The following is a 10,633-nucleotide window of genomic DNA, read 5'->3' as shown; positions in this document are numbered from 1 at the left end:
TAGCTTTAATTGACTCATGAATTCAACCATTAAATTACTAAAATCTCCACAAAACCCATTTCTCTATATATGTATGTATAACTAGTTACGCAAATGTGGAGACTGTGAGGCTGTGACAAACTGAGTAATAAGATACACAAATCATTGTCATGTGTACATTCGTCATTTCGACCCAGTCAAGGACATACAGGCTTAGACCAAAATTAGGTGGCATAATCAACTTTCTTTAATAGGTTGTCTTATTTGACCTTAAAATGGTATATAACCACAGACACTTGACAATTGTAGACTCCGCCACATTATCATATTCAATATAATAAATATATTCGGTGTTATATCCCAATGAGTAGAAAAATTGTATTTCTGACTTTTCGTGACTTAATGTAAGCCACTTCTTGAGAGTAAACAAAAAATTCAACCTTTATCTATGTAACAGAAGGCGTTAAGAAGGAGAAGAGAAAGTTAGCCTTGTACATTACTCATAGCGCTGCTAAGTCCGAACATTGTTTACAACTAATTGGTTGACGCATGATATTTGGTGATAGGAGAGTGTTCATCACAATTTCAATGGTAAATAAGTTTTGTTTACTCGTGTTATCCTATTCGCAGATTACTTCACCTCAAAACAGAGCAGATGTCAAGTGGTTAGATCATGTTCATGTAACCCTATGAGAACAATGATAATAAAAGGATGGCATTTTGTATTGTTGCATGAAACCAATAAACACTGTTCCAAGATATATCTTTGAGTGGAAAATGATGAACTAAGAGAGTACAAAAACAAATCATGTTTATGTGTCCCAAGACGTTTCAGTATCAAACAAGGAACTCTATTAGAGGAAGCCGATTACGTCACCTAATTTAGGCCTAAGCCTATATGTCCTTGACAGGGTCAGGAGGAAAAAATGTATATATACTAATGATTTGTGTATCTTTTTATTTGGTTTATCAGTTACTGCTCTTAGTTATTTTTAGGTCTCTCAATCATACAGCAGGTGAGCCTAGCGTATAAGAAATATGCCTGAATTAGACGATCGTAAAAAGGATTATAAGTTAGGGGACCCGCGTAGTCACTGTATTTTGCCGTTGGAAACGTCGGGCTCAAAGTCGATCGCAGTGACAAAGCTACTTATATTTATCACTCATCCTTCTTCAAATATTAATATTGTTCCATAATTGCGATTCTTTGATCACTTCTTTCGAAGTAAGTTTGTTATGCTTAGCTTTTCATTGCAGTTGAGACATCATTTCCTCTTATTTGTATCTTATTACCAGCTTACTTCTCCTTAAAGTGGGAGCTGGTATCATTGTCTAGAAATGTAGTGAAAGCTTCACGACTAAATTATTATTATTATTATTTGTAGACAGTACCCGTCATAAACTGATCACAGTCGGAGCAGCATTGGAAACCATTGGGAAGTAGACAACCGTTTCATCCTAGAGTGAAAATTGATCAGTTTAAACCACGATACCTAAAGATTTTGGGATGGACCCTTGGTGGGGTCGTGAGTGGGCACAGCTGAAGATTCCTATAACGAGACGAAACGTCTGTCCACTGCTCGTCGGTTTTCAGTGCTACTCTAACTGAGATTAATCTATCACGAACACTGGTTTCCATAAAACTCTTTATTATTGTTGTGAAAATACAAAAATAGTGCATTTTCGAACAAAGAAAAAAACAGTAATTACCTGCGTGGTGTAAATTGTAAAAATGCACGCTTTAATTTACCACGTGCACTTGGTATATTACGAATAGAATCCCACTGATAATCACGCATTTCTAACCAACGACATAACCACATACCACATTGTATTCCTAAACCATTACAGACTAATATATCCAAGATGAGACTATCCCACCAACATTCATTGAAATTTGGTAGAATATGTGAAAAAGCTACCTTGAATAAGAGAAAGGAATAAATGACATACATAAACATATTTGAGCACATACACCAAGGTTATCTACTAGGTAAAGCAAAGTTGTGTACTTGATTTCTAACTGTGTGGACCTGATCGCCAGAAAAAAAACCCGAAGGTTGAGTAGAGTTCGTGGACAGGTGACTTAAAGTTAATTACCATAACTAATGACATATCTCTCAGTCAAATTATACTTTTAACTAATAGTAATTGAAGTAATGTATCAGAAACTTGACTGACAGTTTAATCGATAAAAATGTGCAATGAGTAAGTCATAAAGTGACTGACTAATTGTCCAGAGAGTTCCATCACGATGTAGGGTTTTTCTTTATACTCCAATAACTTATCTTTTTCCTAATAGTTATAGTAAGCAATGAGATTTCCTGTCATCTGGTATCAAATGGTTTTGGGATGAGTATTGGGACTCAATTGTTTTAGAGGTCATGAAGAAGTGATCTTTATTGAGTGGAGTGTGATAAATTACATCACCTATTTTTTAAGTCACTAAAACTGTTGTTCACCATCTGAAATCTTTCTACGTACATCACTCAATAGATAATTACCAACTGCCAGATGGTAGGTTTAAACGTCATTCTACATGTTATCAAGTATTATTGAATAATTACAGTCATATCCGGAATAGTTTGTAATCTTCACAACGGGAAGTAATGCGATCAAATAGGTTGTGACCAAACAAATCCTAGATACCTAAATGATGTAATGATGTCTTTCTTTTATCAGTCACTCAGCTACAACGTAGGACCAGGCACATACATGCATTGGTCCAAGTTGCCATACCTCATTAGCACAACAAGATGAACACCGAATTCATAAAAGTAGTTAATTTAGTGGTGTTGTTAAATAAAAGAAAGATTATATATAAGGATATAGTTTAGGAAGACAGATATGAAGCAATTTTAATCTCACGATTTAAGGGAAGATAAACAGTGTATACATCTGCACCATTGTGATCGATTCTGAGCCATGCCACCCAGAGTCTCCAACAATTGGTTACGATAGTCGCGCGGACCCCAACCAAGTGGTCTGCATCTACCAACATGGCTCAGACTAGAAGTTAGTGACTTCAAGCACTGATGCCACGTTTTGGTTTGGCCACCCCTAACTCTTCCAACCATCCCCAATACTAGTCAGTATAACGCGTCTTGGTAATCGGTGTTCAGGCATACGTAACACGTGGCCTAACCATTTCAGTCGATGAAGATTCATGACCTCATCAACTGATTTGCCATCATTCCCTAATACCCTGTGTCTAACCTCACTATTACTTACCCGGTGATCCCAGCAGATGCGAGCAATATTTCTAAGACATCTGTGGTCAAATACTAGTAACTTACGAGTATCCTGTACTCTTAATGGCCATGTTTCACACCCATAAAGTAGAACAGAGCGAACCGCTGCGCAGTATTACTTACTTACTTACTTACGCCTGTTACTCCCAATGGAGCATAGGCCGCCGACCAGCATTCTCCAACCCACTCTGTTCTGGGCCTTCTTTTCTAGTTCTTTCCAGTTCTTGTTCATTCTTCTCATGTCTGTCTCTATTTCTCGGCGTAATGTGTTCTTTGGTCTTCCTCTTCTCCTTTGGCCTTCAGGATTCCATGTGAGGGCTTGTCTTGTGACGCAATTAGGTGATTTCCTCAGGGTGTGCCCAATCCACTTCCAGCGCTTCTTCCTGATTTCTTCCTCCGCTGGAATCTGGTTTGTTGTCTCCCACAGTAACTTGTTGCTGATAGTGTCTGGCCATCGGATCCGAAGTATCTTGCGTAGACAGCTGTTAATAAACACTTGTATCTTCTGGATAATGGCTTTCGTAGTTCTCCACGTCTCCGCCCCATACAGTAGAACTGTCTTGACATTTGTATTGAGAATTCTGATCTTGGTGTTGGTTGACAATTGTTTTGAGCTCCAGATGTTTTTCAGTTGTAGGTATGCTGCTCTTGCTTTGCCGATCCGCGCCCTTACATCTGCATCTGATCCACCGTATTCATCAATAATGCTGCCCAGATATGTAAAGGTTTCCACATCCTCCAAAGCTTCTCCGTCAAGTGTAATTTGATTGGTGCATATTGTATTGTATCGGAGAGTCTTGCTTTTCTCTTTGTTTATATTGAGACCTACTGCTGCTGAGGCTGCTGCTACACTGGTCGTTTTCTCCTGCATTTGTTGTTGCGTTTGTGATAGAAGAGCCAGATCATCCGCGAAGTCTAAATCGTCAAGCTGCATCCTGCCTGTCCACTGTATCCCGTGCATTCCTCCAGATGTTGACGTCTTCATGATCCAGTCGATCACCAGGAGAAAGAGAAAGGGTGAGAGTAGGCAACCTTGCCTAACACCGGTCTTTACTTCAAACGAGTCGGTGAGTTGTCCTCCGTGGACGATTTGGCAGTTTAGTCCATCATAGGAGTTCCGTATGATATTGACTATCTTCTCAGGCACGCCGTAGTGTCGAAGAAGCTTCCATAGTGTCATCTTGTCCACGCTATCAAATGCCTTCTTGTAGTCGATGAAGTTGATGTAGAGTGATGAATTCCATTCGATTGATTGTTCTACAATGATACGTAGAGTTGCGATTTGATCTGTGCACGACCTATCCTTACGAAATCCAGCTTGTTGATCTCGAAGTTGGGCGTCCACCGCTGCGCAGTATACTCGTTGCTTAATTGATAGACGGACATCTCGTCTTCGCTATAGGTGACGTAAGTTGGCAAAAGCCAAACGAGCTTTTTGAATCCGTGCTGAGATTTCATCAGACACCAACCCATTAGGGCTGATCAGACTTCCAAGATAAGTGAAGTTTTCGACGCGTTCGACTACTTCGCTCCCTATCCTTAGTTCAGGTGTTGACGCAGGCCAGTCCTGGAGCAACAATTTACATTTAGAGGGAGAGAAACACATTCCAAATATCCTGGCATCAGTCAACTTTCTTTTATACTACAATAATATATAAAGCTTATATATTTGACTAACTATAAACTACTTATTCAGTATACAAGTTAATGTACTCAACTGATTTAACTCAAACTGTTTGTACGTGACGACTAGAGTGAAACCACTCGATTTAATCAAATCAAGTTATGTGTTTGAATAGCTGTAACCTAATAGTTAAAAAATCTGAATGCCTTGATCACTACAGCTAATAAAACCACAGGACAGTTAGTTAAGAATTTAAATCTAAAGTTATACTCAAACTTATCATTAATGATTACTAAAACGTGTCAACTTAATTTTCTGATCGCCATTTATTCAAAAAAGGAGAACAATCCTTTTAACAGCTTTATAAGAACACTTATATAAGTGTGAATTTGACAGATTGATGCAAAGATCATCTAAAGGATCATTGGATATTGAGATTATTTTATTAATTAAATTGATGTGTGTAACCGATATATCCTTGCCTCAATTCATGTAGTTTAGTCCACAAAATAATGAAGGAAAGGTGATACGATGGGTCAATCAGATGTAGGCAAAATGAGAAGTGAAAAGATTACGATGATGATGATGATGATGGGCGCACAATAATGGTTGAAAATGAGGCTTAAATTTTCCCAAAGAAAAAGAATTGTGTTTATAATTGAGTGTGTATGCATTCTCGAATCAGTTGGCCAATGAAAGATTTCTAATAACCCTGAGTTTTCTCATTTAGACAGCACATCGGACCCGTGCATAGGAGGCGTATATATTAGTAGCAGAATCGGACAACTGTGTAATATAGTATTAGTATACTTTTATGCACTAGAATTAAGGTTTTTACAAAGTCTTTCCTCTCGCTTATTTTTCATTTTTTCATAATGTAGTTTCGGGAAATAATGATACAACTTTAGATTGCAGCATTATCGAAAAGGTTTCTGACCAAACAGTAGCAATTAATTCCGTGTGAGATGGTTTTGTGAAAAAATTGTAAGCGTTCATCCTAGTTCGAGACTAATCAACAACGGTAGCCTCCCGTAACTTTCAAGTTCTCATGAAGATAGGCCGATATAACGAATTACATTGATTGATCACCGATAAGTATTTAATGTCTTGTTTGTTTAATCCCTATTGTTAATCGATTCCTACCAATGCCATTTCAGTGTTATCATTGGTCTAAGCAATTCAATATCAAATGTACTGTGTTGAGATGTTAAGCGGTTGGAAGTAGTCAGCAAGAAACTCCGAGCCTAAGTTTCGTGTTAGTTGGCACTCGTTCGAATCACACAGGGAGGATTGATTCCCTTGATATTATAGGAAAACGTTGTTGACATGTGATGGCTAGTAGGAAAACTTGAGTTCATGATTTCCTATCAACCACTTCCAACTATTGAATACCTCAAATCATTTGCTAAAATTAATACTTAAAAATAAAAATAAATCAATCACTAAGCTACTTACTTCGGTTATTTCCCAATTAATCGACAAAGTCCATGCAATAATATGATGTCTCAATAGAATTGCTTTAATAAGCCAACCAAGAAAATGTGCCAATGCAAAGATATCCATATGAGAATAAACTCGAGCAAGTGATATCTTAAAGTAACAAAATAATAATGATAAGCAGTTGGGTTGAGAAAAATGGATGTTTTAAGTCGGAAAAAGAAATACTTGAAGGAATAGAAAAGAACATAAATAAATAATCCCTAGAAATCCTAGCTAGGTTCAATGGTTGAGATCAGTCATTAAAGAACCTTATTTAATCTGAGAAATATGCTTATTAAAGCTATTTATCTGTGTAATTTTCACTAAAATGATGTTTTTTTGATGCGACAGCTTGGACTGACGCATATTTGTGCTAGATTCTAGGCTGCTTATGACTTCATATTCTTTCATAGACTAATCGGTGTCATAGAACTGCAAGATAAAAGATGATGTTAAATAGTCATGACGACGAATAACTCATTGTAAAAATGGGTCAAGTACACTAGGTAGTAAACAATTTATGGTCCTGAAGATGTAATACATTTTATTTATTTACCCACTACGCATTCATACATTCGGCTCTGCTCCATGTGTGACGGCTAGTGATACTGCCTGCCTGTCTGACCAAATGAAAGTATGTAGAATAGAATTTAGACCTGTAATCTTTAAGTTGAGAGTTGAACGCTAAAGATAATGCTCCGTTATCATGCTACTCAAACATTAAGCCAAAATCAGAGTCAGAGTTGGGCGTAAAGAACACAGATACTATAGTAAACAACTTCCACCAAAATAAATCGTTTGGATTAAATTGGACAAGACAAATGAATTTCATCCTCAATTATAGCAGAATAAGGAGTGAACTTGTGAAAACTGCATTATTAGTTAATCAAACAAACAAAACTAAATGGTAATGAATCAAAATACATAAAAGAATTTCCGAAGCTGGGAAGTTAACATATAATAAATATGTGAACGACAGAGTACGTATAGTTTTGAGTATTTTCTACACTCATTTACTCAAATTGACTGAAAATTCCGAGAAAATATAAGTGATTTTTAAACCACCAAATTGTAGAAGACATATAAAGCGTGAGAGAATAGAATTACGTATGGAGTATTATTTATATAATCACAGTTACAAATAAATAACAAACCTCACTACAATTAACAGCATACTCTTTGTCAAGAATATCAGAATGACGCATATATTTCAGTTCAGGATAAACCCAGATCAAAATGGCGCGAGCTTCATCTAGACGAAGAAACACAACTGCAACTAAACATAGAAAATATAGTAAACTAGCACCGAAGACTATCCTCCATAGGGCTGGATGTGGTCGAATAAATGGACCTAGAATGAATTTGAAAGTTTATTTTTAGTATGGATAAACACTGTTTATCATGATAAAAGGATACACTCATTAAAAGCATTTGGTTATAAAATATAAGATGGGGTAAACTATAAAAAACCACTTAGGATTGCAATGGTAACAACAATCAGTGGTGTAACACTCTGATGAGTCAAATATGAAACGGCATATAATTGGGTTTGAGATGAACTATTATGGAGAAACCCAGTGTATGAAGTAATTTCTTGCAGGTGTAATTCTAAACTGTCCTCCAGACTGTCGAGCACAGAGTCTTGGTTTCGCCAAATTCAGAAAAAGTAAGCTATTTGACTTGATAAACTTTATCGGTTTCTAAAACGTAAATTAACAATTTTAGTATACAAAATAAACAATACAGTATATTAAACAGGGAAAATAAGAGACAAATAACATACCCAACAGCAACTACAGGGTAGAGAAAATGAGTCAACAAGGCATAGTCATACAAGATCAAAAAAAGTTAATGTGGTGGTGGGCGTTTCATGTTATCATTGATGGGGTCGTTTATCGATCGCACTTTACACCCGGGTTTATTACCTGTGTTGGTTGGTGTAATGTCTTTAGACTTCTTATGATCTTCAGAAAACAACCTTTGAAATACAAAAGAAAAACTACGTTCTTCAACGACCAAGGAATCTGCATTCAGTATTAGCACTGTAGATAAAGAGGATATCACTCATTTTCAAGCTGCTAAATACTCATCGTCCTCGTTCTATTATCACTGCAACGATCAGTGTACATTTCATTACGTACCATCGAATGAATATATAAAATCAAATTAAAAAGTAAATATTATTTAGGAAACCTGGTGGTTATACCAGTCTGTTGAAAAAGCCAGAAAACTAACCGAGTTATGAGTAACCTGTCTCATGAAAAAACTTTAGAAATTTTGGATGATTAGTTTATTAGTCAGCTCGTTAGTTAAATCCACCAATTAGAGTATTTTTTTATAAGATTTAACAGTTACGTTATGTTGTACTACAGATGTCTCAAAAAATGTATTCTTTTAGATAGCTTAACGCAAAATAAGACAATTTTAATATCATATTTGTACGAGAGAATGGTTGATTTGACACTATTTATTCATGCCTTGAAATTAAATTTGAAGATCAGTTCGTGAGAGTATAATTTATGGACGAACCTATCGTATATAAGATAACAGGCATCGGACTTTGGCGCGAAGTTTATTCATCCATTCGGCTTAATAGCGTCTTGGCATTTTAGCTGATGATAGTTTGTGATGAAAACTTTAAGTCTAATTCCTAACCATAACTATCAACTGTAAATATTAATCCTAATTCCTCACACTGCTTTATAACCCTCATTTATTCCTAGTAAATAGGTGGATATTGTCAGGGTCACTTTGGCGTCGCTCAAAGGTCGACCATAAATTATAGTCTCACCGATTATTTTACGAGGAAACTCTGCTTCTGGGAGATCTTAACATATGCGTGACATATACGCAGTAATACAGTCCATGTACGAAAGCGGCTTAGTCTAAAAACCCATCAGCTGAGCTGTTCATATATTGAAATTATTGCCAAACTAATTATTTTAATTCATTGGGGAAAGCATGCAGATTTTTCGGGCAGGAGTTAGTTGATCTTAAGTTAATAATTTATCATATCCAGGTAGAAGATAAAAACTGGGAGAGATGAACGGTTTCCTGAGGTGGATTTTGAGCATTAGCCTTACGATTCATGGAAAATTGTCAAAAACGATTTTTACGCGACTGCATTAACCTGTTTTTCAAGTAGAACAATTTGTGATCTTAGTCATATTTTGGTTGTTTTCTGAGCAAACGTTTTAACGCCAGTTTAAATAATGCTTGCAAAAATGTTCAGATGTATTAGGTTAGTATCAGAAAAATTAGAAGCAGATGATGATTATGGTTTACAGTGAACAGTAAGATATAAACGCTTTTAATGCCAGAAAAATAGAGCTCATGTTATTTTAAACTAGATACCTTAACAGGATCCATATCCAGAACTTATTAATTCAGCAAGAAAACAAAAACGTTTACGCAAACAGTTTGCAAAGTCTAATAAACGTACCATTAGGCATTATCATCACCGAAATCAATAAAAATATGACACACACAGCGATAAATGCATGATATAAATTTTGCTGCAGTGATTGTGTAGAGGACCTTAATCACAAATTTAAATTAACAAACGAAGTACCTTGAAAAAGCGAAATAGGCCAAACATAACCAGATGACAACTAGCACGGTCAGTGTACGAGAATGATAAAAGACACCAATTGTGATGTCATCGACTTTTTGTTGTTCAATTAGGGAGTTAAAGTACTCCTTATCAACTTGGGACTCAGATAGAAGTCTCCGACGCATTCTGAACAGAGCTCAAGGTCAAATGTAGACTTCAAGTTTCTACTAGGGTTAATTAGGAATGTACACAATCATTATAACACTTAAGCGCATGCAACATAACAGATCTGAATTCCAGGCAGATCATTCCGAGCTGCATGAATATGGCCGCGAGGCTATGGTTTATGACAATCTTGAATTATTCCCAGTGTTTCTGACAAAAACTTCAACCGCATATGGTGTTTAGTGTAGGGTTCGCAGTCCTGATATCCAGTATCGTTGTATAGAGCTTGTAGGAAGTGGTTTACTTCCTTGCACACGCTTCTTGCTGTTTAGGTGAGGCTCTAAGCCTTTGATAATGTCTAGTGGGTGGTAATTTAGCCAATAGACAGTCCTAGTATAAGTTAGTTCATAAGTTATTTATGAGGTTTTGTATCTTTAATCTGAGTGTGTGGATTTATCTCAAGGTTGTAGTAACTCCGGAGTGAGTAGCCATTACATCATCAGGAGGTTGGTTAAGGAGTGAAAAAATATCTGAAAAATATCATATGCAGAAGAGCTAAGAGAAGACGGTTTTCTAAAGACT

The 10,633-nt window shown here is 36.4% G+C and overlaps 1 protein-coding gene across 1 annotated transcript in view; it reads right to left on the bottom strand.

Moving 5' to 3' along the window:
* Smp_127890 (phosphatidylserine synthase 1) overlaps positions 1 to 10,071 on the bottom strand; it is a gene marked incomplete at both ends in the record, with an annotated part of 30,583 nt that extends 20,512 nt beyond the window's left edge. The window contains 5 exons of the mRNA XM_018798618.1: positions 1,690 to 1,901; positions 6,310 to 6,444; positions 7,488 to 7,684; positions 9,776 to 9,870; positions 9,905 to 10,071. Of these exons, the coding sequence (XP_018653542.1) occupies positions 1,690 to 1,901; positions 6,310 to 6,444; positions 7,488 to 7,684; positions 9,776 to 9,870; positions 9,905 to 10,071 (806 nt within the window). The remainder of the gene's footprint in view (positions 1 to 1,689; positions 1,902 to 6,309; positions 6,445 to 7,487; positions 7,685 to 9,775; positions 9,871 to 9,904) is intronic.
* Between the last annotated feature and the right edge of the window lie 562 nt (positions 10,072 to 10,633).

Source organism: Schistosoma mansoni, chromosome 7, assembly GCF_000237925.1.
Source record: "Schistosoma mansoni strain Puerto Rico chromosome 7, complete genome".
NCBI classification, from domain to species: Eukaryota; Metazoa; Platyhelminthes; class Trematoda; order Strigeidida; family Schistosomatidae; genus Schistosoma; species Schistosoma mansoni.
The sequence above is the reverse complement of the archived record's forward strand: the minus strand, read 5'-3'. Positions and strand labels throughout refer to the sequence as shown.